Source organism: Anomaloglossus baeobatrachus, chromosome 4 (genome assembly GCF_048569485.1).
Source record: "Anomaloglossus baeobatrachus isolate aAnoBae1 chromosome 4, aAnoBae1.hap1, whole genome shotgun sequence".
Lineage (NCBI taxonomy): Eukaryota > Metazoa > Chordata > Amphibia > Anura > Aromobatidae > Anomaloglossus > Anomaloglossus baeobatrachus.
Genome location: NC_134356.1, coordinates 425669436 through 425692740, shown reverse-complemented (window position 1 = coordinate 425692740; position 23305 = coordinate 425669436). Strand labels below are relative to the sequence as shown.

Below are 23305 nucleotides of genomic sequence, written 5' to 3'. Positions count from 1 at the left end.
CCATGAATTGAGGAAAATCAAGCGTGAAGCAGCCAAGATGCCATTTGCCACCAGTTTGGCCATATTTCAGAGCTGCAACGTTACTGGAGTATCAAAAAGCACAAGGTGTGCCATACTCGGGGACATGGCCAAGGTAAGGAAGGCTGATAAACGACCACCTTTGAACAAGGAACATAAGATAAAACGTCACGACTGGGCCAATAAATATCTTAAGACTGATTTTTCAAAGGTTTTATGGAGTGATGAAATGAGTGACTCTTGATGGCCCAGAGGCTGGATCAGTAAAGGGCAGAGAGCTCCACTCCGACTCAGACGCCAGCAAGGTGGAGGTGGGGTACTGGTATGGGCTGGTATCATCAGAGATCAACTTATGGGACCTTTTCGGGTTGAGGATGGAGGGAAGCTCAACTCCCAGACCTACTGCCAGTTTCTGGAAGACTACTTCTTCAAGCAGTGGTACAGGAAGAAATCGGTATCGTTCAAGAAAAACATGATTTTCATGCAGGACAATTCTCCATCACATGCATCCAACTACTCCACAGCGTGGCTGGCCAGTAAAGGTCTAAAAGATGAAAAAATAATGACATGGCCCCCTTGTTCACCTGATCTGAGCCCCATAGAGAACCTGTGGTCTTTCATAAAATGTGAGATCTACAGGGAGGGAAAACAGTACACCTCGCGGAACAGTGTCTGGGAGGCTGTGGTGGCTGCTGCATGCAATGTTGATCGTAAACAGATCAAGCAACTGACAGAATCTATGGATGGTAGGTTGTTGTGTGTCATTATAAAGAAAGGGGGCTATATTGGTCACTAATTTTTCTTTATCGTTCCTTTGGGAGACCCAGACCATGGGTGTTTAGCTTCTGCCTCCGTAGGACACACAAAGTACTACACTTAAAAGTGTAGCTCCTCCCTCTGAGCTTATACACCCGCTGGTAGCCAGTCCTAGCCAGTTTATTGCTTTGTGTCAGGAGGCATACATCCACACATGCATTCTCATCTGATTTGTTTGACTTTTGGAAAGAGTTTGAAGAAAAGCGGGTCCATGTCTCGACTCCCGGCATGTCCCGTCTCACCCCACTGTGTCGGCGGTGTTGTTAAGGTTGATTTACAAGGCTGCAGCCTTACATGCCGCGCTCCTTCACCATCCCTTCTGGGCTCTGGCTTGAAGTGGGAGCCAGCACGGTCTCCATGCCTGGCAGGAGTCCGGTCTCCATCCACAGCCCCTTGAGGATTCTGTTGGACCGGAGCACTCATCCCCAGGGACATGGCCCTGCGTCTCAGCAGCTAAGTACCTGAGACGTTTATGTTGGGGGTCCCGGTTCTTTATTGTAAGGGGAGAGTATGCTGTATGTGATTGTTTTAACTTTTCCAGCAGATTCTCTAGCTTTTGCCTGAGAACTGCGCCGATGGTGCCTGCTTGTCGGCCTCGCCGCTTACATTTAGGCCCCGGCTTCGCCGGAGGCCTAGTTTCATTTTCCTGCCCTCGCATGTCACTCATGCAGAGGGACAGGTTCGGCTCCTCCCGGCGGCCGTTCTACACAGGGGAGGGACACTCCCCACTGCTGGGGCGTCCCTCCTTCCCTGCAGGTCTCTATAGCCCTCCAGTTCCCGCTCTTTTATAGGAACGCCCCCTAGTCATTTCTCTGGAGGGCACACAACACCGCGCTCAGCGGTCTGGTAAGCCACAGCCGGTCTCCGGTTGTGGACCTCTGTATATTCTCCCTGGGGTTCATTCTCTGCAAAGCCCCCACTCCAGCAGCAACACAAGGAGCAAGGCTCCAAAGCTTGATTCTACATGCACTGCATGTAAGCTCCTGCTGCCTGAGCCGAGCACCTATCCACATTGTGATGTCTGCTCTAACTTGGCAGTCTCACCCCCAGTGGTCTCAGGCTGCTGCTGCACCTGTGACTGAACCCCCGGCCTGGGTAGAGTCCTTTTCTAGGTCCATATCCCAGTCATTTGCTGAGTCCATGGGGCTTTTGTCCAGGACTTTGATGAATATGCATCAGCCTCCCTCTCAGGGTGCCTCTAATACTCTTGACAGAGGACTCCTATCCTCTGACCTCCGTCCATCGGAGCTCACGGAGGATTCATCATCTGATCCCAGACCCCGTCCTTCTAAGAGAAGGCGCAGGGTTTCCTCCCCCTCCCCATCCCACGGCTCTGTCTCAAGAGCGGACTCTCAAGATGAGGAGGATGCCCTCACTGGGGCCTCGGAGGCTATGTATCCCATCGATTTCTCTGAGGGTGACTCAGATCTTAGTGATTTGATTGCTTCTATTAATTCTGTGCTGGATCTCAATCCGCCAGTGTCAGAGGAGCAACTCTCTTTGGGAGAAAAACATCAGTTTACCTCGCCTAAGAGAGTGAAGTGTGTTCTTTAACCACTCCAGTTTTCAGACCGCTGTGACCAAACCCAGGGCCTGCCCTGACAAACTCTTTCCAAAGCGTAGTTCTGATGACCGGTTTCCATTTCCACCTGAGGTGGTCAAGGAGTGGTCTCACTCCATAAAGGTAGACACTCCGGTGTCTAGGCTCTCAGCCCGGACCGTTGTGTCGGTGGCTGACTGCACCTCACTTAAGGATTCCCCTGACCGTCAGATTGACCTTCTGGCCAAATCTGTGTATGAAGCTGCGGGGGCCGCGTTTTCCCCGACTTTTGTAGCAGTGTGGGCTCTCAAAGCCATCTCTGCTTCTCTAGAGGAGATGCATTCCCTCACCAAGGAATCTATGCCTGAGATGGTTACCTTAACTGCTCAGGCTTCAGCTTTTTCATCTTATGCCATGTCTGCCATGCTAGAGGCTGCTCACCGCACTGTGGTGGCTTCAGCTAATTCTCTTGTTATCCGCAGGATTTTGTGGCTTCAAGAGTGGAAGGCAGATGATGCTTCCAAGAAGTTTCTTGCTGGGCTCCCTTTTGCTGGTTCACGGCTGTTTGGTGAACAGCTGGATGAAATCATTAAAGAAGCTACTGGCGGGAAGAGTACTTCCATGCTACAAACAAAGACCAGGAAACCCGCCCAGGGTAGGAATCAATCGAGGTTTCGTTCCTTTCGTTCTTCCAACTGGTCATCCTCTAAGCCTTCCGCCTCGTCCGCTAACTCAGCCAAGGATCAGAAATCCAACTGGCGCCCAAAAGCGCGTCCGCAGAAGACCGCAGGAGGTTCTGCCACTAAGGCAGCTTCCTCATGACTCTCAGCCCGCTCCAGCCACGTCCTTAGTCGGTGGCAGGCTCTCCCACTTTGGCGACGCTTGGTTAAAGCAAGTCTCCAATCAGTGGGTGAGGGACATCATATCTCACGGCTTCAGGATAGAATTCTCTTCCAGCCCTCCAAACAGATGTTTTCTCTCAACTCCCCCTGCTCCAAGGCCGCCGCCTTCTCGCAGGCCGTGGCGTCCTTGCAGGCAAACGGAGTGATTGTCCCAGTTCCCTCTCAGGAACGGTTCAGAGGTTTTTACTCAAATCTCTTCCTAGTTTCAAAAAAGGACGGTACCTTCCGGCCCATCCTGGATCTCAAACTTCTCAACAAGCATGTCCGGGTGCGGCATTTTCGCATGGAGTCTCTGCGATCAGTCATTGCCTCTATGACCCAAGGGGAGTTCCTGGCGTCCATCGACATCAGAGATGCCTATCTGCATGTGCCAATCGCAGTGTCACATCAGCGTTGGTTACGTTTTGCGATAGAGGATCATTTCCAATTCGTGGCTCTCCCCTTCGGGTTAGCCACGGCCCCTCGGGTATTCACCAAGGTCATGGCGGCAGTGATTGCGGTCCTGCACCTGCAGGGGTTAGCAGTGCTTCCTTATCTGGACGACCTTCTGGTCAAGGGTACATCCAGCGCAGACTGTCAGCGGAGTGTTTCGCTCACTCTCGCCACCCTAGCCCAATTCGGGTGGATTGTCAATCTTCCCAAATCCACTCTGACTCCGACCCAGAGTCTCACGTACCTAGTGATGCAGTTCGAGACTTTGCCGGCACTTGTGAAGTTGCCCTTAATCAAACAGCAGTCTCTCCGGCTAGCGGTGCGCTCTCTCCTGAGGCCCCGCCGTTATTCCCTCAGGCGCCTGATGCAGGTGCTGGGTGAAATGGTGGCCTCCATGGAGGCGGTTCCCTTTGCCCAGTTCCATCTGCGTCCTCTGCAGCTGGACATTCTCCGCTGTTGGGACAAGCGGCCTTCCTCCTTACAGAGGTTAGTGGCTCTGTCGCCACGGACCAGGAGCTCTCTTCAGTGGTGCCTTCGACCCCTCTCCCTGTCCCAAGGGCGCTCCTTCCTGACTCCGTCCTGGGTGATTCTCACCACGGATGCCAGCCTATCCGGCTGGAGAGCGGTACATCTTCACCACAGAGCACAGGGCACTTGGACTTCGTCCGAGTCAGCCCTTTCAATCAATGTGCTGGAAACCAGAGCCGTGCTTCTAGCTCTCCTAGCTTTTCACCACCTGTTGGCGGGCAGGCACATTCGAGTCCAGTCAGACAAAGCGACAGTGGTTGCCTACATCAATCACCAAGGCGGGACACGCAGCCGCCTGGCAATGTTGGAGGTCCAACGCATTCTTCAATGGGCGGAGGACTCCAAGTCCACCATATCCGCAGTCCACATCCCTGGCGTAGAAAACTGGGAGGCAGATTATCTCAGCCGTCAATCCGTGGACGGTGGCGAGTGGTCCCTGCACCCTGCAGTGTTTCAGTCAATCTGCCGCAAGTGGGGCACTCCGGACGTGGACCTAATGGCATCCCGTCACAACAACAAGGTTCCGGTTTACGTGGCTCGCTCCCACGATCCTCAGGCCTTCGCCGCGGACGCTCTGGTTCAAGACTGGTCCCAGTTTCGTCTGTCCTACGTGTTTCCCCCTCTAGCTCTCTTGCCCAGAGTCCTGCGCAAGATCAGAATGGAGGGCCGTTGAGTCATCCTCATTGCACATCTTCCGGACCGTCCAGACCTGCTCTCGCAAGGTCCGTTTTTCCGCCCGAATTCTGCAGCACTCAAATTGACGGCGCGGTTCTTGAGTCCTGGATTTTGACGGCTTCTGGTATTCCTCCTGAAGTCATCTCCACTATGACTCGGGCTCGTAAGTCTTCCTCCGTCAAGATCTACCACAGGACTTGGAAAATTTTCCTGTCCTGGTGTCGCTCTTCCGGCCATTCTCTTTGGCCATTCTCGTTGCCGACCCTTCTGTCTCTTTTACAGTCCGGTCTGCAGCTAGGACTGTCCCTCAACTCTCTCAAGGGACAAGTCTCAGCTCTATCAGTGCTGTTCCAGCGGCGTCTCGCCCGGCTGGCTCAGGTCCGCACCTTCATGCAAGGTGCGTCTCACATCATTCCGCCTTATCGGCGGCCCTTGGATCCCTGGGACCTTAACTTGGTCCTCACGGTATTGCAGAAACCCCCTTTCGAGCCCCTTAGGGAGGTTTCTTTGTATCGTCTTTCTCAAAAGGTGGCCTTTCTAGTTGCCATAACTTCTCTCAGGAGAGTCTCTGATTTGGCTGCGCTCTCCTCGGAGTAACCTTCTTTGGTTTTTCACCAAGACAAGGTAGTTCTCCGTCCGACCCCGGACTTTCTTCCTAAGGTGGTCTCTCCCTTCCACCTTAACCAGGATATTTCTTTGCCTTCCTTCTGTCCGGCCCCTGTTCATCGCTTTGAGAAAGCGCTGCATACTCTATATCTGGTGCGTGCTCTCCGGATCTATGTGTCTCGCACCGCTGCGCTTAGGCGGTGCACCTCTTTTTGTGCTAACCACAGGGCGGCGCAAGGGTCTCTCTGCTTCTAAGCCGACCTTGGCCCGTTGGATTAGATCGACCATTTCGGACGCCTACCAGAGTACTCAGGTGCCTCCCCCGCCGGGGATCAAAGCACACTCGACCAGAGCTGTCTGTGCCTGTTGGGCTTTTAGGCACCAGGCTACGGCTCAACAAGTCTGTCAGGCTGCCACTTGGACTAGCCTGCATACCTTTTCGAAGCACTACCAAGTGCATGAGAAACAAAGAAGAGAAAAAGGGGTATACCAAACGCGGGATCACCACAATATTAAACAATGATTATTGAATTTTATTAGGTTATTAGACAACCAGAACACGAGACACATGTCTCCACACTGAAAAATTACTAGAAAACACACAATGACACAGGGTAAAAACATTTAAAAAGTCATAGGCATGACAAACATGTCCGCCAGGAACCAGTTATATGATGATGTATAAATATAATTATAACAGGGACACTCCAATCACTATTGCACAAGGCCCGTATCTGGCATGAAAGGGTAAATGCAATAAAGTACACTAGTGGGTATATATGGTAACATGTAATACATTTGTTATATAGAAACACTAAAGATTACACACATATGGTGGATCCACAATGATGTATAATTAACAACATATAGAAGGTTGTTATATGGAAACACTTGTGCAGATACAGAAATCTCCAGTCATAGATGAACGGTACGGGCTCTTATGGAGTAATACTGCAATCTATATAGGTACAGAAAGACCAATGCTGTGTAGATAGTAACATATAACAGATTATAAAATGGAGACACTTAGATTGCACAAATATAAGAGATCTTCACTAAATACGTGAAGTGATATAGATCAATAAATAGATCTAGCAACCAAGTACGTCCAGGTCCCTATCAATACACAGTAACTCCATAACCACAATACCTTTACAAAGAGTGTATCCTAAAAAGATCGCCCATATAGTGCAAAATGGCATTAGACTAGTAATTCTATCTGCTTAGTAAATATACCCGTGTTATATCACCACATGTAGCCAGGATCCCGGATGCTTCAAACCACCAAAGAAATATATGGGGTAAATGAATGCAGCAACCAGGTTACAAGCAGTACAGAAACGGACCTACATCCATCATCCCATAAAATAAGTAGCAACCACGCTAATGGGGTGGATGAGAGGAGCGACCAAAGGGGTTCCTGGCCTGGACACCCCACGCGTATCGCCACGTATCCAGTGGCTTCCTCAGGGGAAAAGAAGGCGATATGATATGGCCATGTGTGTCCTATTTAAAGGAGTATAATCAGTGCTTACCCGCAGCTGCACGATTTTTTCATGCTGGAGGTAAAGTTCCGATGGCGGCCGCCATCTTGCCTGGTCACATGATATGGAGAGCGTCCTCCCCTATCTTATAATGTGCATGCGCGAGTCAAATACCGCTCGAATACACACGAAATATGTCCAAGGAGCGGCGCTTCTCCTTGCTGTCTATTGGCGAAATTCATAACTGAGAAGTTACTATTATAATTACAAGCAGATCGCAATATGCTAGTACCCTCAGTAACCCAGTCAATGTTATGCGCATGCGCTATTTAGACACAGGGGTAAGAAAAGATGGAGTATTAACCCCTTTGCAGACGGAACACTTTCAAAATACCTACAGACTTATATTGTTACTTTAAAAGGAGATTTCTCAAGAAAATGCATGATGGAATAAACATAAGGACCTATCCATTCGGAAGAATCATCATATATTATATCAATAATACATTTAATATAATATTTGTATTATTGATATAATATATGATGATTCTTCCGAATGGATAGGTCCTTATGTTTATTCCATCATGCGTTTTCTTGAGAAATCTCCTTTTAAAGTAACAATATAAGTCTGTAGGTATTTTGAAAGTGTTCCGTCTGCAAAGGGGTTAATACTCCATCTTTTCTTACCCCTGTGTCTAAATAGCGCATGCGCATAACATTGACTGGGTTACTGAGGGTACTAGCATATTGTGATCTGCTTGTAATTATAATAGTAACTTCTCAGTTATGAATTTCGCCAATAGACAGCAAGGAGAAGCGCCGCTCCTTGGACATATTTCGTGTGTATTCGAGCGGTATTTGACTCGCGCATGCGCATTATAAGATAGGGGAGGACGCTCTCCATATCATGTGACCAGGCAAGATGGCGGCCGCCATCGGAACTTTACCTCCAGCATGAAAAAATCGTGCAGCTGCGGGTAAGCACTGATTATACTCCTTTAAATAGGACACACATGGCCATATCATATCGCCTTCTTTTCCCCTGAGGAAGCCACTGGATACGTGGCGATACGCGTGGGGTGTCCAGGCCAGGAACCCCTTTGGTCGCTCCTCTCATCCACCCCATTAGCGTGGTTGCTACTTATTTTATAGGATGATGGATGTAGGTCCGTTTCTGTACTGCTTGTAACCTGGTTGCTGCATTCATTTACCCCATATATTTCTTTGGTGGTTTGAAGCATCCGGGATCCTGGCTACATGTGGTGATATAACACGGGTATATTTACTAAGCAGATAGAATTACTAGTCTAATGCCATTTTGCACTATATGGGCGATCTTTTTAGGATACACTCTTTGTAAAGGTATTGTGGTTATGGAGTTACTGTGTATTGATAGGGACCTGGACGTACTTGGTTGCTAGATCTATTTATTGATCTATATCACTTCACGTATTTAGTGAAGATCTCTTATATTTGTGCAATCTAAGTGTCTCCATTTTATAATCTGTTATATGTTACTATCTACACAGCATTGGTCTTTCTGTACCTATATAGATTGCAGTATTACTCCATAAGAGCCCGTACCGTTCATCTATGACTGGAGATTTCTGTATCTGCACAAGTGTTTCCATATAACAACCTTCTATATGTTGTTAATTATACATCATTGTGGATCCACCATATGTGTGTAATCTTTAGTGTTTCTATATAACAAATGTATTACATGTTACCATATATACCCACTAGTGTACTTTATTGCATTTACCCTTTCATGCCAGATACGGGCCTTGTGCAATAGTGATTGGAGTGTCCCTGTTATAATTATATTTATACATCATCATATAACTGGTTCCTGGCGGACATGTTTGTCATGCCTATGGCTTTTTAAATGTTTTTACCCTGTGTCATTGTGTGTTTTCTAGTAATTTTTCAGTGTGGAGACATGTGTCTCGTGTTCTGGTTGTCTAATAACCTAATAAAATTCAATAATCATTGTTTAATATTGTGGTGATCCCGCGTTTGGTATACCCCTTTTTCTCTTCTTTGTTTCTCATAAATTTGTGTATACCAGGAGATCCCACTGGGTGGTGCCCTTCCCATCTTTTTGCACTGCCAAGTGCATGCTCATGCTTCGGCAGATGCGAGCTTGGGCAGACGCATCCTTCAGGCGGCTGTCGCCCACTTGTGAAGTTAGGCTCCACCTACTTCTTAGTTTTTTCTGTTTATTCCCACCCAGGGACAACTTTGGAACGTCCCATGGTCTGGGTCTCCCAAAGGAACGATAAAGAAGAAGAGAATTTTGTTACTTACTGTAAATTCTTTTTCTTATAGTTCTGTATTGGGAGACCCAGCTCCCTCCCTGTTGCCCGTTGGCAATTTTCTTGTTCCGTGTGTTATCACCGGCTGTTGTCGTGGACAGAGTCTCCGGTTGTTCCGGTTCTTACTCGGTTCTACTTGTGGGTGGCTATTCTCCTTCAGCTTTTGCACTAAACTGGCTAGGACTGGCTACCAGGGGGTGTATAAGCTCAGAGGGAGGAGCTACACTTTTAAGTGTATTACTTTGTGTCCTCCGGAGGCAGAAGCTAAACACCCATGGTCTGGGTCTCCCAATACGGAACTATAAGAAAAAGAATTTACGGTAAGTAACAAAATTTCTCTTTTTTGGGGTTTTGTTTTTGCATGTCAGAAATGTTTATTTCTAAATTTTGTGCAGTTTTATTGGTTTACCTGGTGAAAATAAACAAGTGAGATGGGAATATATTTTGGTTTTTATTAAGTTGCCTAATTCTGCACAGTAATAGTTCCCGCACAAACAGATAACGTCCTAAGATAGCCAAATCTAAAAAAAAACCAAAAAAAACCACTCCAACTTCCAAAAATAATAAGCTTTGATATTTGAGTCTTTTGGGTTGATTTGAGAACATAGTTGTTGATCAATAATAAAAAAAAAAAAAAAAAATCCTCTAAAATACAACTAGCCTGATAATTCTGCATTCAGTGTAGTTTGCAAATTAGGGTCACCCATGTGTGTGGTTTCTGCTGTTTTGGTATGTTATGGCGCTTCAAATGTGACATCGTGTTAGCAATTTATTCCAGCCAAAATGGCACACCAAAATTCAAATAGCGCTCTTTCCTTTCTGAATCCTGCTGTGTCCCCAAATAGATTTCCACCACATATGGGGTATCTGTGTATGCAGGAGAAATTGCACAAATTGTATGGTTGCTTTAATTCCTGTGAAGCACCTGAAGGGTTAATAAACTTATTGAATGGGGTTTAGAGTACTTTGAGGGTTGCATTTAAAAAAAAAAACCAGCCCAAAACAATAAAAAAATTTTTTTGTCACATTTTTGTTTATTTTCACTCATACAGGCCCCTTTTTATAGTCACTTCAAATGTGATGTGGTCCCTATAATAATTATTAAATTTGTAAATTTTGTTGGAAAAATTAGAAATTGCTGATAACTTTTTAACCAAAAGTTTAAAAAAATGTTACTGATGTAAAATAGATATGTGGTAAATTTAACTATTTCGTGTGAGATAACACTCTGGTTGAAGGGTATAAAATTTAAAAGTTTGAAAATTAAAAAATTTTCACCAAAATGTTCAATATTTTCACAAATGAACATAAAAATTTCGACCTAAAGTTATCACTACCATGAAGTACAAGATGTAATGAAAAAACAATCTCTGAATCACTGGGACTTCGTTGAATCAATGTGAAGAAGACTGAAAAGACAAAAGGCATTAATAGGGTACTAACATTACAAACGTTTGCAGGAAAAAAATCAGATGTGCTCACCTAATGCAGTTTTGAAAATAAATAATCACAACCGCTATTAAAAGCGTGTAGGTTATGGCTTCAGCAGGCACCACGAGGTGTTAGCGTCAAAAATTTAATTTGAAAGTTAGGACGCATTCTATAGTTATAACCTCATAAAGTTACACTGGTCAGAATCGTAAAATTTGGCCATGTCAGGAAAGTGTAAACAGGCTTCGGCAGTAAGGGGTTAAATGATTAAATAGAAGTCTGCAATTTTCACTTTTGCCACGAAGTTTACTATCTTTTTGGCAGCCAAAATAGAATCTGACCCTATTGACTTGAATAGAAGATTTTCTGGGCAATGGTCATTGTGAAAAGGAGGAGGTGAGCAGTCATCACACCATCACTTATTGGGTGTAAGGCCGGAGTCAGACTTGCGAGTGACTTGTGTTGCATCTCCTGACACGGCGTGTGCACACACTTGTTTAGAGAGTGCTAGTCTGTGCCGAGTGATGCAACGCCATTCTCATGTGAGTATCGCAAATGTGACGCCGGCCTAAAGGTGATCTGTGATTTTGAATCCTGCTGGTGCTAATACGTCTGCCAAAAACACTTCTATAAAGAACAGGAAGTATGAGTCTGTTATCACGTTTAGTGGCCAGTCTATTAAATTTACAAAAATGGCATAAAATTTTTTTTTTTCCCCTCAGTTTTGTTTACTGTAGTAATATGGAGAATTGAAATTAAACCTAATTAAAGGACTTCAAAATAACCTGCTGTTTTTAAACAGGTTCTTTTATTTTCAGATGACACATTCCCTTTAGGAAGCCATTGGCATACATTTTTGTATGTGTTGCATCCCAATAATGTAGATTCCTGATGTAATATTTATAAATTGGTGGATTCCAAGCCTCGTAGCTATGGTCACGTATCGTCTGAGTCCACTTGGCCTGTCAGAACTGATGAATTCCTTGTATGAACTAAACCAGTGGGGAGGTATATAATTGGCCTGCATGTTGCTAAATCTTTCTGCCTCCAAATGAAGATAAACTGGAGCATTACATGACTGTTTCAGAAGATTTGTTTTAGACAAATAACTTGATAAACAAAACGCGGATCTAGTCCATAACCTGCACTCGCCTGATTATTTACTAGAAGGCCAGCAATAACTTGGTGTCATGGTGATTTTTTTTTTTATTCATTTTGTGTGCCTTTAAAAGAAAACCCATATAAATTGCTTTGATAGGTAGTTTTTTTATTTTTTTGTTTTTTGTGTGTAGAAAATATTATATTTAGAAATACCAGTTGTGAAAATTATCTGTAGGTACGGTGGCATACGTCTGGGCACCAGTGGTCAAAAGTACTGTTATTGTTAACAGCTAAGCAAGTTGAAGATTAAATGATCTCTAAGAGCGTAAAGTTATAGATGACACATTTCCTTTGCATTTTTTTGGGGGGTGGGAATTTTTTTTATTTAATCTTTTATATTTTTACATTTCAAAAAAAAAAAAAAAAAAAAAAATGAAAATGGGCCGAATCAAAAGTTTGAACACCCTTGCAGACCTTTGTGCTCAGATAACTTTGACCAAGGTCTCATACATTAATTAGCCTATTAGGGTCATGGCTTTTTCACTTTAGAAAAGGGGGGAGGTGATGCACATTTCACAGCTTTATAAAATCCCCCCAGCCTCCTCTAGCCTTGGGCTCTTCTAAACAGCTGCCTAGCACTCTGAATATGGTGGAGGCCCACAAGGCAGGAGAAGGCTGTAAGAAGACAAAGCATTTTCTCGTTACCCTTTTCCTCAGTTCTAAATATAATTAAGAAATGGCAGTTAATAGGAACAGTGGAAATCAAGATAAGGTCAGGAAGATCAATCAAAATGTCTGTGAGAGCTGCTCTTAGGATTGCTAGATGGGCAAATCAGAACCCTCGTATGACTGCAAAAAAAACTTCAGGAAGACTTAGCAGACTCTGGAGTTGTGGTACATTGTTCTACTGTTCACAGACACTGCACAACTATGGCCTTCATGGAAGAGTCATCAGTAGAAAACCACCTGAATCCTCACCATAAAATTCATCATCAGAAGTATGCAAAAGAACATCTAAACATGCTGATGTATTTTTGAAACAAGTCCTGTGGACCGATTAGGACAAAATAGAACTCTCTGGACACAATGATCAAAGGTTTGTGTGGATAAAATAGGGCACAAAATTTCTTAAGTATTGGGGTGGATTGGATCAATCATGCTTTGGGGTTATCATAGAGAACATTACACAGGTAGAGGGAAAAATGGATTCAATGAAATTTCAACAAATTCTTCATGCAAGCAAACATAGCAAAATCTGTGTGAGAAAAAAGCTTCTACAAATGGACAGTGATCTTAAACACAAGTCTAAATCCATAATAGACTACCTCACTAGGCGCAAGCTGAAGGTTTAACAATGGCCCTCTTATTCCACTGATCTACTGAAAATCTGGGTAGACCTCAAAAGAGCAGTGCATGCAAGACAACCCAGGAATGTCACAGAATTGGAAGACGTTTTCAAGGAGAAATGGATAAAAATCCCCGAAACAAGGATTGAAAGTCTCTTGACTGGCTACGAAAAGTGTTTTACATGTGGTGGTACTTGCCAAAGAGGGTGCCACTAGGTACTAACCATACAAGCTGCCCAAACATTTTTGCATATTGTGTGTTTTTTTGTAAAAATAAAAAAAAAAAAAAAAGACTTTTTTTTACAATTTTTGCCTAAAATGCAAAGGAAATGTGTCATCTTTTTAACTTTTTGTATGCCTCTTAGAGATCATTTCTTCTTCAGCTTCCTTTATTGTCATTATCGTAATTTTGACCAGTGGAGTCCAAATTTTCCATGCCACTGTAGGTATGTATGTTAAGAGATTCTATTTTTTTTTTTTTTTTTTTTCACACATTGTCTGTGGTAAGATGTCTGAGCAGACTGCATTAGACTGACATGCCATTGATCCATTCTTATTGGATTGATGTTCAATTACAGGTGTTGTTTAAATTTTAACAGATATTCAGTGTTGTGCAAGCAAATGTGCACGGTATTTGTATGGGGCTTCTATCCCAAGAATGGCGATTACATTTTGGGAACCCTTCAGTCCTAGGAAAACAAATATGAAAAATAGCCTGAGTCACTTTTGAATAGAAGTGTGATGTTCACATTTTCATCATGGCTTCAGTTTACCACACAAGTCATATACCTGTGCAGAATACTTCATACAACATCTCCGGACTGACCCACATTGAAGTACTTTGGGTTCTGTTTATATTTCTGCGACAAATATGGCTGAAAAGTGCTAAGTAATGACTACATTTCCGACAACCTGATCTTGTTTTGCATCAGGATCTTGATTTTCTGATGACCTGGTAACTTATCCTCAACCTCTTTTAAACTTTTCCTGCCCATAGACCAATTAAAGGCCTAATACTTGAAATGCACAAGGACCGTTCTGACACTACCGTTGCTAGCCGTTCATGTAGTTTACCTTATTAGAAGCAGCTTATATTACAGTATGTTGATGTTAGTAAAGTATGGAGTTTCATTCCACAGTTAGATTATTTTTAATGGAACAATCACTGTTTTTGATATGTAATCTACAAGCAACATGATGTAAAGTGAGAGACCCTGATTCCAGCAATGTATCTCTTACTGGGCTACTTTAGTCTCAGGTGAAAACTATTCTCCTTGCGGAGACTGACAAACCAATCTGGCTGTCAGTGGTGAGGAGACTTATAGCTGCAATGCTCCTCTGGGAAATATTCAAATTGTCTCTTCAGGGAGGAAGGAAACAAACTCTACCTCCAATGGTTGGGCAACTTTAGTGTTTGTATAAAATCACTGTTGTATCAGCAGGAGATTATCATTCGAGCACTACTTGACCTTCTGCCAGGTGGTCAAACCACTCCCTAGCACTGACTGGAAGCTTTGTGCTTATGCCTGCTTTCTGGGTTGAATGTACAGTACTTGGGCAGAAAGTTGCCAATCAGTGGTATGGGTAGAATTATACAGAGCTGAGCATTCAGAAAATATTTATTCACATATATAGCGCCATTCGTTCCACAGAGCTTTACATATATTAGCAACTCTGTCCCCATTGGGGCCCACAATCTAAATCCCCTATCAGTATGTTTATTGTCTCCTTTTTGGTGTGTCATGTGTTAAACTGCATTCTCTTTGATATCTCCTGGTATTTGGCTCTGACAAAACTTCGATACAGCCATGTGCGGATTGATTGTTAGTGCCTGGTGTTTAGCAGGCTTTTGAGTGTAGAGAATTACACAAATCTCAGTAACCCGAGTATAAATATCCACGTTGTCCATTTGCATGCTTCACTCCCTTATTCCATTTTCTTTCAGCCATTTGAGGAAAGGTGTTTTTAGTCCATTAGAGGCCAAACCTAAGCTGGGAAATGTATAAATGCTGTTACACCTCACTTAAATGTATATTTTTTTTCCGGCCCCTGCAGTATTAGAAGCTGAAGTCGTTTGGTTTTTCTAATAAGAGCAGATTTGGTCACCACATTAATGTGGTTAAATGCTATACCTTGTGAACCCTCATTAATCAGCCCTTACACTGGCTGTGCTGTGCGCTCCATTTCTCACTTGATAAGCGAATATTTGCCCTTTACTGACAAGCTTTTAATGAAAGCAAAATTCAGCACTTAGCGGAGTAATGTATAGAGTGCAGGTACTTCAGTTCATGAAGTCTACTCTGTATTGTAGGCATCTTGTCTTTCATTGCACTGCATGTGTAATACAAATGCTCAAAGTAAATGGGTGAAATTAATATGATTTTAAAATATGCATTGCAGGTTTTCTTTTCTTAAATATTTCACAATTTGTCATAAAATTTGGGAAAACCTGTGCAGCAGAGTGGTGTGGCAGGCTCCAACTCCACTCTCCAAATAACCATATAATACATAATTTTTTTTATTTTAAGCATTGCCTGTTCCATGTTTACTTAAGAATTTAGGAAACTTTAGATTTTTTTTGTTGTGTGCTGAAGTAGCTGGAAGTTTGGTTTATAGGCTCATACCACAGTGAAGTCTGATTTTTATCTCTTGATTTGTCAGTATAATTCAGATGACGAGGACACAAAATGAGTGCGTTGTCTACCAGCCCTATACATTACGCTTAGTTTGTGTTTGGGCTTCCCTCGGGCTGGGTGGCAGTTTTTCGCAATAGAAGCATTTTTTCACCGCTCCATTTATTCCCTGATACACACACTGTTTGAGAATGCAATGTGCTTTGGACATGTCTTCTCCAGGAATTTGAATGTTGTATTTTCCATTGGGTTGCAGGTAGCTTAATCATTTAGACTTGAAAAGCGGACCATACAATTCCTTCAAAAGTGTCCTCTTCATCCACCACATTACTAAAGGGACATTTACACTGCAAGATACTTGTGAATGACCGTTAAGGAAAATGCATGTTTCACAATTATTTTGCAGTGTAAACAAGCTGCCGATGAATGAACAAAACAGTGTTCATGGGGATAAATCATATTTCATGAAGCGTTCTTGGCGTTAATTCACCTTGTATAAACAGGGCTCACACTGCCGACAGCAATGGCAGCCTTTTTGCACCGAGCGCTATAGTATAACTCGCTCACTGAGTATCGTGTATATTGGTCTGATTGTGTAAACAGACATTTAAACGACAGCTGTTCGTATGCAAATTGACCTTAAGGCCATGTGCCACGGGGAAAATGTCCTGCGGATATATCCGCAGGACATTCTGCAAGAGCTCCCATAAATCCGCAGCACAACTTTGTCTGAGTTGTGCTGTGTTTTTTGGTGCAGAGGTCCTGTAGATATGCTGCGGGCATTCTGCATTGAGGATACAGTACCATGGCTTGGGCACTGCATCCTCAATGCAGAACAAGTGCTGGCGTGATAAGTGAGTTCATACTTACCTGTGTCGCACAGCAACTTGTTTTCTGGCCGGCTCCTGGAGAAGATGGACGGGACCTGGATGAGCTCCGGCGGTCACATGACCGGAGCTCGTGCAGGCCCCACCCAACTCTTGCAGCCCGCTCCTGGCTCCGTCCCGTTCGTCTACACCGATGGAAGAGTCTCCGGTGTCTTCAATCAAGGCAGGTAAGTATAGAGATCGCGCGGAACAATCTGCAGGAATAATTGACATGCAGTTACGTGTGGCGTAAAATTCGCAGCCGCAAAAACCACAGCATTGATACAGCACTCCCCAAATCCCATAGAATAACATGGGGACTATCTGTACTTGCGTGAACCTGTGGATTTGTCTGGAAAATCCACAGGTAGTTTGTCCCGTGGTCACAGGGCTCAAGGCTCATTTACCAGTGTGGATAGGGGACAATTACTTTGAGATAGATATATACCTGTGACTTGGTAGTCTGTATATTATAATTATTCTGTACTTGCTTTAGTTGATGTCCTGGTGGTTCTGTGATAGACTTGTGTTACACACAGTAGCCAGGGATGGGGAGAGGGAGAGCAACAGCTGCTGAGACAGGAGCTGTGACTACCCCTGACAACCTGTAAGTACTGTAGCTAAACAGTAGTTACAGATCGCAGCTCTGTCCAAATGGTGGTCGGCTAAAAGTAGCCAAAAGTAAAAGTATTTTCCTGAAAATAAGCTTTGGTAGGACTTTTTGGAGTATGCTTATAATATAATTCCTGCTCCAAAGAGAAGCCCACCCCTCTGTGCCCTTATCCGTAATTGGAACGTGTGTTAGTTGCAAATAAACATTCACCCCCTTCCCATACCCATATTTCCGCCCACCCCTCTGTGCTGGCATCAGTGATTCAGTCAGACTGCCGTATTACTGCCCAATGATTGCATCACTATGCTTGTTCTAGCCGGCGGCTCTCCTCACCTGAGCGTGACCACCTCATAGAAAATACACACTGACAAGTGTTTCAATCATTGACACCGCTGCAGAGGGATAGGCGGGGGAAGGGAGTGAATACTCCATTAACTGACAACCCAATCACTGACTCCAATACAGAATATAAGACATCTGAAAATAAGCCCGAACTATTCTTTTGGAGCTAAATATAATAAAGACTTTGTCTTATTTTTGGGGAAACACTGTATTATGGTGCCCATGCCATGCTATTTGTTTTAGTAAAAAGGACAGAACTGTGACAGCCCCTCATAGCAGAGCCTCCATCACTTATGTGAACCTAGCCTTAGGTCATTACTTGGATGGGCAGGAATAGGGTCATGTTCATATGTCAGAATTTGATACAATAGTTTGGAATAATGGAAACAATTTCACTTTTATGTTTATCCAACTTCTGGTATTGGCTGACAAAATACTGATGTAACACACTGATCCAAATACTGCAATGTGAACATGACCTGCTCATGTGGCCTTGTACTGGTTTGCTGTCTCTGCAGTGGGTGATGGAGAACAATTGTTTTTATAGTTATAGATATTGCTGAGCGGACGCGCAAAAAAACAACCGGGACCGGTGGGTTCATTTTCTTAAAAAATCCGGATCTTGTCCGGAATCTGGTACCCATATAAGTCTATAGGAACCAGAATCTGGGGATTAAAAATGTTTGTGGAAGGGATAGGACCGCGCGCAGTGTACTCACCCATGCTCCGTGTAATGGCGGCAAGCTATTTCCGTGTCGGGCATTCACTTCCGGAGCTGCGTGCATGTAGATCGTGCACTAAAAGTAAAGGTAGGTGCTAGAATGTATGGGCTCTTTCCAGGTATGACGTAATTTGTCACGTGATAGGGGGGCATGTTCAAAATGCAGCCCACGATGTGTCCTGCTCTGCTCAGCCTGAGCGACCTGCTTCATGAAGCAGGCAGCCCAGGATGAGCCGCGCCGGCGATGTTTCCTTCTCTGCTCAGCCTGCACCTCCCGGTGCATGAATTGTGCACAGGGAGGCCCAGGATGAGCCGCGCTGGCGATGTTTCCTCTGCTCAGCCTAGGTCTAACTGTACATGAATCGTGCATCGGGAGGCCCAGGATGAGTGGTGCCGGCGATGATCCGCAGACCGCGTCTGTGAGTGGAAGCAGTCAGACGCGGTCACAAAGGCTGTGGGTGCGTCTGACTGCACCAATCACAGACAGCAAGCCGACCGGTGGGCGGGGAAAGCCGTGCATATGAAATGAGCGGCACAGAGAGGCAGCAGGAGCAGCGTACAGCCGGGGCCGGAGCCTGGGTAAGTATGAAGCTCTCGCTTCATTCTTATTTTCTTTATGTTTCCTTTTTTTGTTTGTTTTTTTTTTTTTTTTTTTATATATATTCTAGAGTGCCGGATCAAACACCCGGAATCCGGCACCTGGGCAACTTTGAAACCGCACGGATCCGGACTTTTACAGTCCGGGTTCGCTCAGCCCTAGTTATAGATCATTTTATTTATGCACTTATTTATTGTATAGCATAAATGATTTGTAATTAGAAAAAAAGTCATGGTATGTGTATTAAAACCGCTGAGGATAAAAATCACAAATAGGATCTTACCAGATATTATCGGGATTTGTACGTAAAGTAACACTGCCTACTGAGGTTGTGTAAGTCACAACCCCCCAGCGATTCTGAGATAATGGCGGCTGCTGTATTTTTTTTCTTTAGTGCTAATGAAGGAGGCTTTGATCTCTGAAACACGTAAACCTGTAAAATAAAGAAGAATGTATTAAATCCACAGTCTATTCCTTCCCTGTTCTTCTCTCCAGCATTGATGCTATCTATGTTGTTAGTTTTTATAGCTAGCTATGGAGGTTGCCCAAAATTTGGATTTGGTAGTTTGCATGATATTGCCCTGAAAATGTGATTCAAATTCAATGTACCATAATATTTATTATTATTATTATTATTATTATTATTATTATTATTATTATTATTATTATAAGAAAAATAAATGCCCCTCTCCTCCGCTCACCTGTTTAACCACTGCAGCTACATCTGGCCTCCTTAGTTATGTGCTGCCCATGATGTTCTGTACCTCCATATTCATTCCACACGGCGTTCTGAGTAGGTTTCGGGCGACACATTGTGATGTCCGAGGCCTCCTACGAAGTGCAGAGTGTAGATGGAGGACCGGAGCGCAGAGAAGTGAGGTGGGTTTTTTGCTTGCTCACCACTTTCGTGGCCCTCCGCAAATCGGCCATATTGTTGGTTTTGCAGAAAGGAAATCGCATAAAATTCCAATTTGGGAGAAGCCATTTTCTTGTGTGTTAGACACGTGTCCAAATTTAAATTAATTCAAACCAACTCACTAATCTATATTGAACAGTCCTGGTTACTTTCCATTCTATCCCGTGAGTGAAGTCCCTACAAGTAACCACCCCTGTTGTTTTCTGTATTACCACCAAGTTTTTCTTTACATTTCTTAGGGCAGATTGACTTTTTCTGGTAATGCTCCAGCTATGCTAACATTTGTTTACTTTCTTACAGGTTGTTCAAGTGTTAAATGCTGATGCCATGGTGGTGAAGCTGAGCTCTGGAGAATTCAAAACCATTCATCTTTCCAGCATCCGCCCCCCCAGACTTGAAGGTGAAGGAGCCCAGGTAAGCACTGTTCTTTCCCCTACATTGGTAATTACATACATAGAAGGCCTGAATGTGGCGTTTGCGTTTCTCTTGAGCACTGAATCACGATGTGGTTATCCTACAAGACTGTTTTGTACATAAGAGCAGACTTGATGGACCATGTAGTCTTTTCTGTCTTCAATCACTTGTAACTGCAATAGCAGATAGAACCTGTGGATATCCATGGCACCGTTTCTGGCAGAAAGCAGCCATGTTTTTCTGATCTTGTAGAGGTTTTGTACCACAAGGAGATATGCATTTTGTATTCTGAAATACTGGCATATTGTGAAATCGAGGCGGTGACATGCCAAATCCATCTCAATAGAATTATAGTTTATCAAATGTGTGCCAAATGAAGTGCTTTGTGTCACTTTGATAAGGTTGGCTCAATGTGCCTTATTTGCAAGTCCTTCAGATGACTATTAATAAATGTGCTTGAATGTGTGAGCTCATGTACTTCAGTTTAATTACTTTTTATGTTGCAGAAGCTTTAAATTCAGAATGTATGTACGATAGCAAAAAGTAATTGAGTATTAAATATGAATTGTCATTTTCCATGACCTTTGTGGTATGACATGTCACCCTGATTCTGTTTACCAGACTGGAGCAAACATACAGATTCCTTTTATTGTATGGTAAACTCGAGTTTTGCTGCAATCAGTTGATCCTTGGCTCCAAATGTACAACATCACACATTACGTTCACCTTCACTTTTAATAGAAAGTGGGAACCAGTCTCTCACCTCGACAGAAGATAAAACAATGGGGATGGACTACTTTACAGCACAGTAACTGGTTACAGATGATCTTACAGCTCCTTTTATTCATATAAAGTTAATCTCCTTGTAAATCACCATTGTGTGAATGATCACTCATATATAGCTACCTATTTGTGGTGTTTCATCATAAATTGTACTTGCAGATGGCCAGTGGCATGAAGTAGGTCTATGCTACAAACCTTTCCCACTCCTTGTTTATTTTCCAAGTGCATCCACTCCAGCATCCAGTAACATCGCAATGCTAATTGCCATTTAATGGCTCTGGACTGCCGTTTGGCTTCTTGCTGCATACCCAGCTATAATTATAATTGGCTTTGGTTGAATACCCTTCATTTTACCTATTCCAAGCTGAACTGTTGTGAGGCTGGAAAGCAGTACTCTGTTCTTTGGCATTTTCTCACTCATGCTGATGTACATTCAAATCCCTTCAAGCCTTTTTACTTTTCAATCTTTCATGAATATTAGAGCTGCCTTTCTTGGTTTTAAGGCCCTGTGCGCACACTGCGTTTTTTGGCGCAGAATTGCCGCGGTTTTCGCGGCAGAAATGGTGCGGTTTTTGTCCTAACCTTGCTGCAGTCCTTCCCCAGCAAAACCTATGGGAAAAAAAATTGGTGTGCACAAACTGCGTTTTTTTCTACCTCTAGGCTTTGCTGCAGAATTTTTGCAGCAAAAAGAATGAGCATATCACTTCTTTTCAGCAGGTACCTGTGGTTTTTGCCATAGATAATGGTAAAAAACCGCAGGTACCAACCCACAAAAAAACTGCGGCAAGACCGCGAGTGCGTTATTACCGCGGCTTTTGCCGCGGGTGCGATATTCTGCCAGAGGGTGCGGAGTTTTCTTGAGAGTTATTTCCCAGTGTGCACAGGGCCTAAACAAGTAAGTAAACACAATAAGGGCGGCTTCAGACAATAAGGCTAGTTCAGACATGTGGACAGAGTCAAGTAACACAAACTTTTGAGAGCATCTAGTAGCATTCATACTTGTGATTCAGTCCTAAAGGAACCTGTGATCATGTATACTGTCCAATTGTCACCATCGTGTTTTATATCTTTTAGAAACCAAAAATGGGCTTTGGTCCTTAAAAGGTAAAAATAAGTTATAAAGTAGCTTGGGCAACCTATGAAGAGTTAAAGGGAACCTGTCACCTAGAATATGCATTCTGACCTATCAGCAGACGCATGTGTGCCCTAGTTACACCTCCTATTCATCCCTGTGCTGTAAAATTGTATAATATGAAGGTAATAAAAAAAAACAAAACGTTTTATTACCTTCATATTTCGTATGTAAATAGCAGGGAATGTGGTCACCGGGGCGGCGCCTTGCCCTATGGACGTCTGCATATTTCCGTGGTATCACGCCCTTGTGGGCGTGATACCATGGAGTCACATGGCGACGTCCCCGTCGCGGATGCTAACCTGTGAGCATTGCGGCAGGCTTCTCTTCCGGGTTCTCCTTGTCAGTTTCAGACGCGCACTGCGCATGCACAGTGCGCGTCTGAAGCTGGCGATTGAACACCCGGAAAAGAAGCCTGCTGCAATGCGCGCACGATAGAATGAGCGACGGGGAGGTCGCTCCATGATATCACGCCCACAGGGGCGTGATACCACGGAAATATGTAGACGTCCATAGGGCAAGGCGCAGCCCCGGTGACCACATTCCCTGCTATTTACATACGAAGTATGAAGGTAATAAAACGTTTTTTATTACTTTAATATACGATTTTATAGCACAGGGATGGGTAGGGAGGTGTAATTAGGGCACACATGCGTCTGCTGATAGGTCAGAACTCATATTCTAGGTGACAGGTTCCCTTTAAGTGGCCGTCAGGGAAGGAGTTTGTGGTGCATGTGCGGTGATCTTGGTTTCATCTGGGCACGTGCAGTGATCTTTGTTTCATCTGGGAATGCTATGCTGATGTCTAAATTAGCAGCCAGTTAGGATAGTGTGTGGATTCGAATTCTGACAATCACACCAAGGAACAGAACCTTTTTTTTCTAACTACATTCATATGACCGTATTTTCTGTTCAAGTGGCGTCTCTGAAAAAAAATTTGACAGCACTCGGACCAATGTCATTCAGTAGTGCTCTCCTCATGACTGTATTTTTGCTTTTCACAGACTGAATTCTCAGTTAAAAAAAATCGCAGCATGCACTAGTCTCCTCCATATTGCGGATAAGACTCGCCTGTTTGTCTATGGGTGTG

General features: G+C 43.8%; 1 protein-coding gene across 2 annotated transcripts in view; it reads left to right on the top strand.

Moving 5' to 3' along the window:
- SND1 (staphylococcal nuclease and tudor domain containing 1) overlaps positions 1-23305 on the top strand; it is a 959968-nt gene that overhangs the window by 115986 nt on the left and 820677 nt on the right. For both annotated transcript variants that reach the window (XM_075345399.1, XM_075345398.1), the window contains exon 10: positions 20187-20300. In XM_075345399.1, the coding sequence (XP_075201514.1) occupies positions 20187-20300 (114 nt within the window). The remainder of the gene's footprint in view (positions 1-20186; positions 20301-23305) is intronic.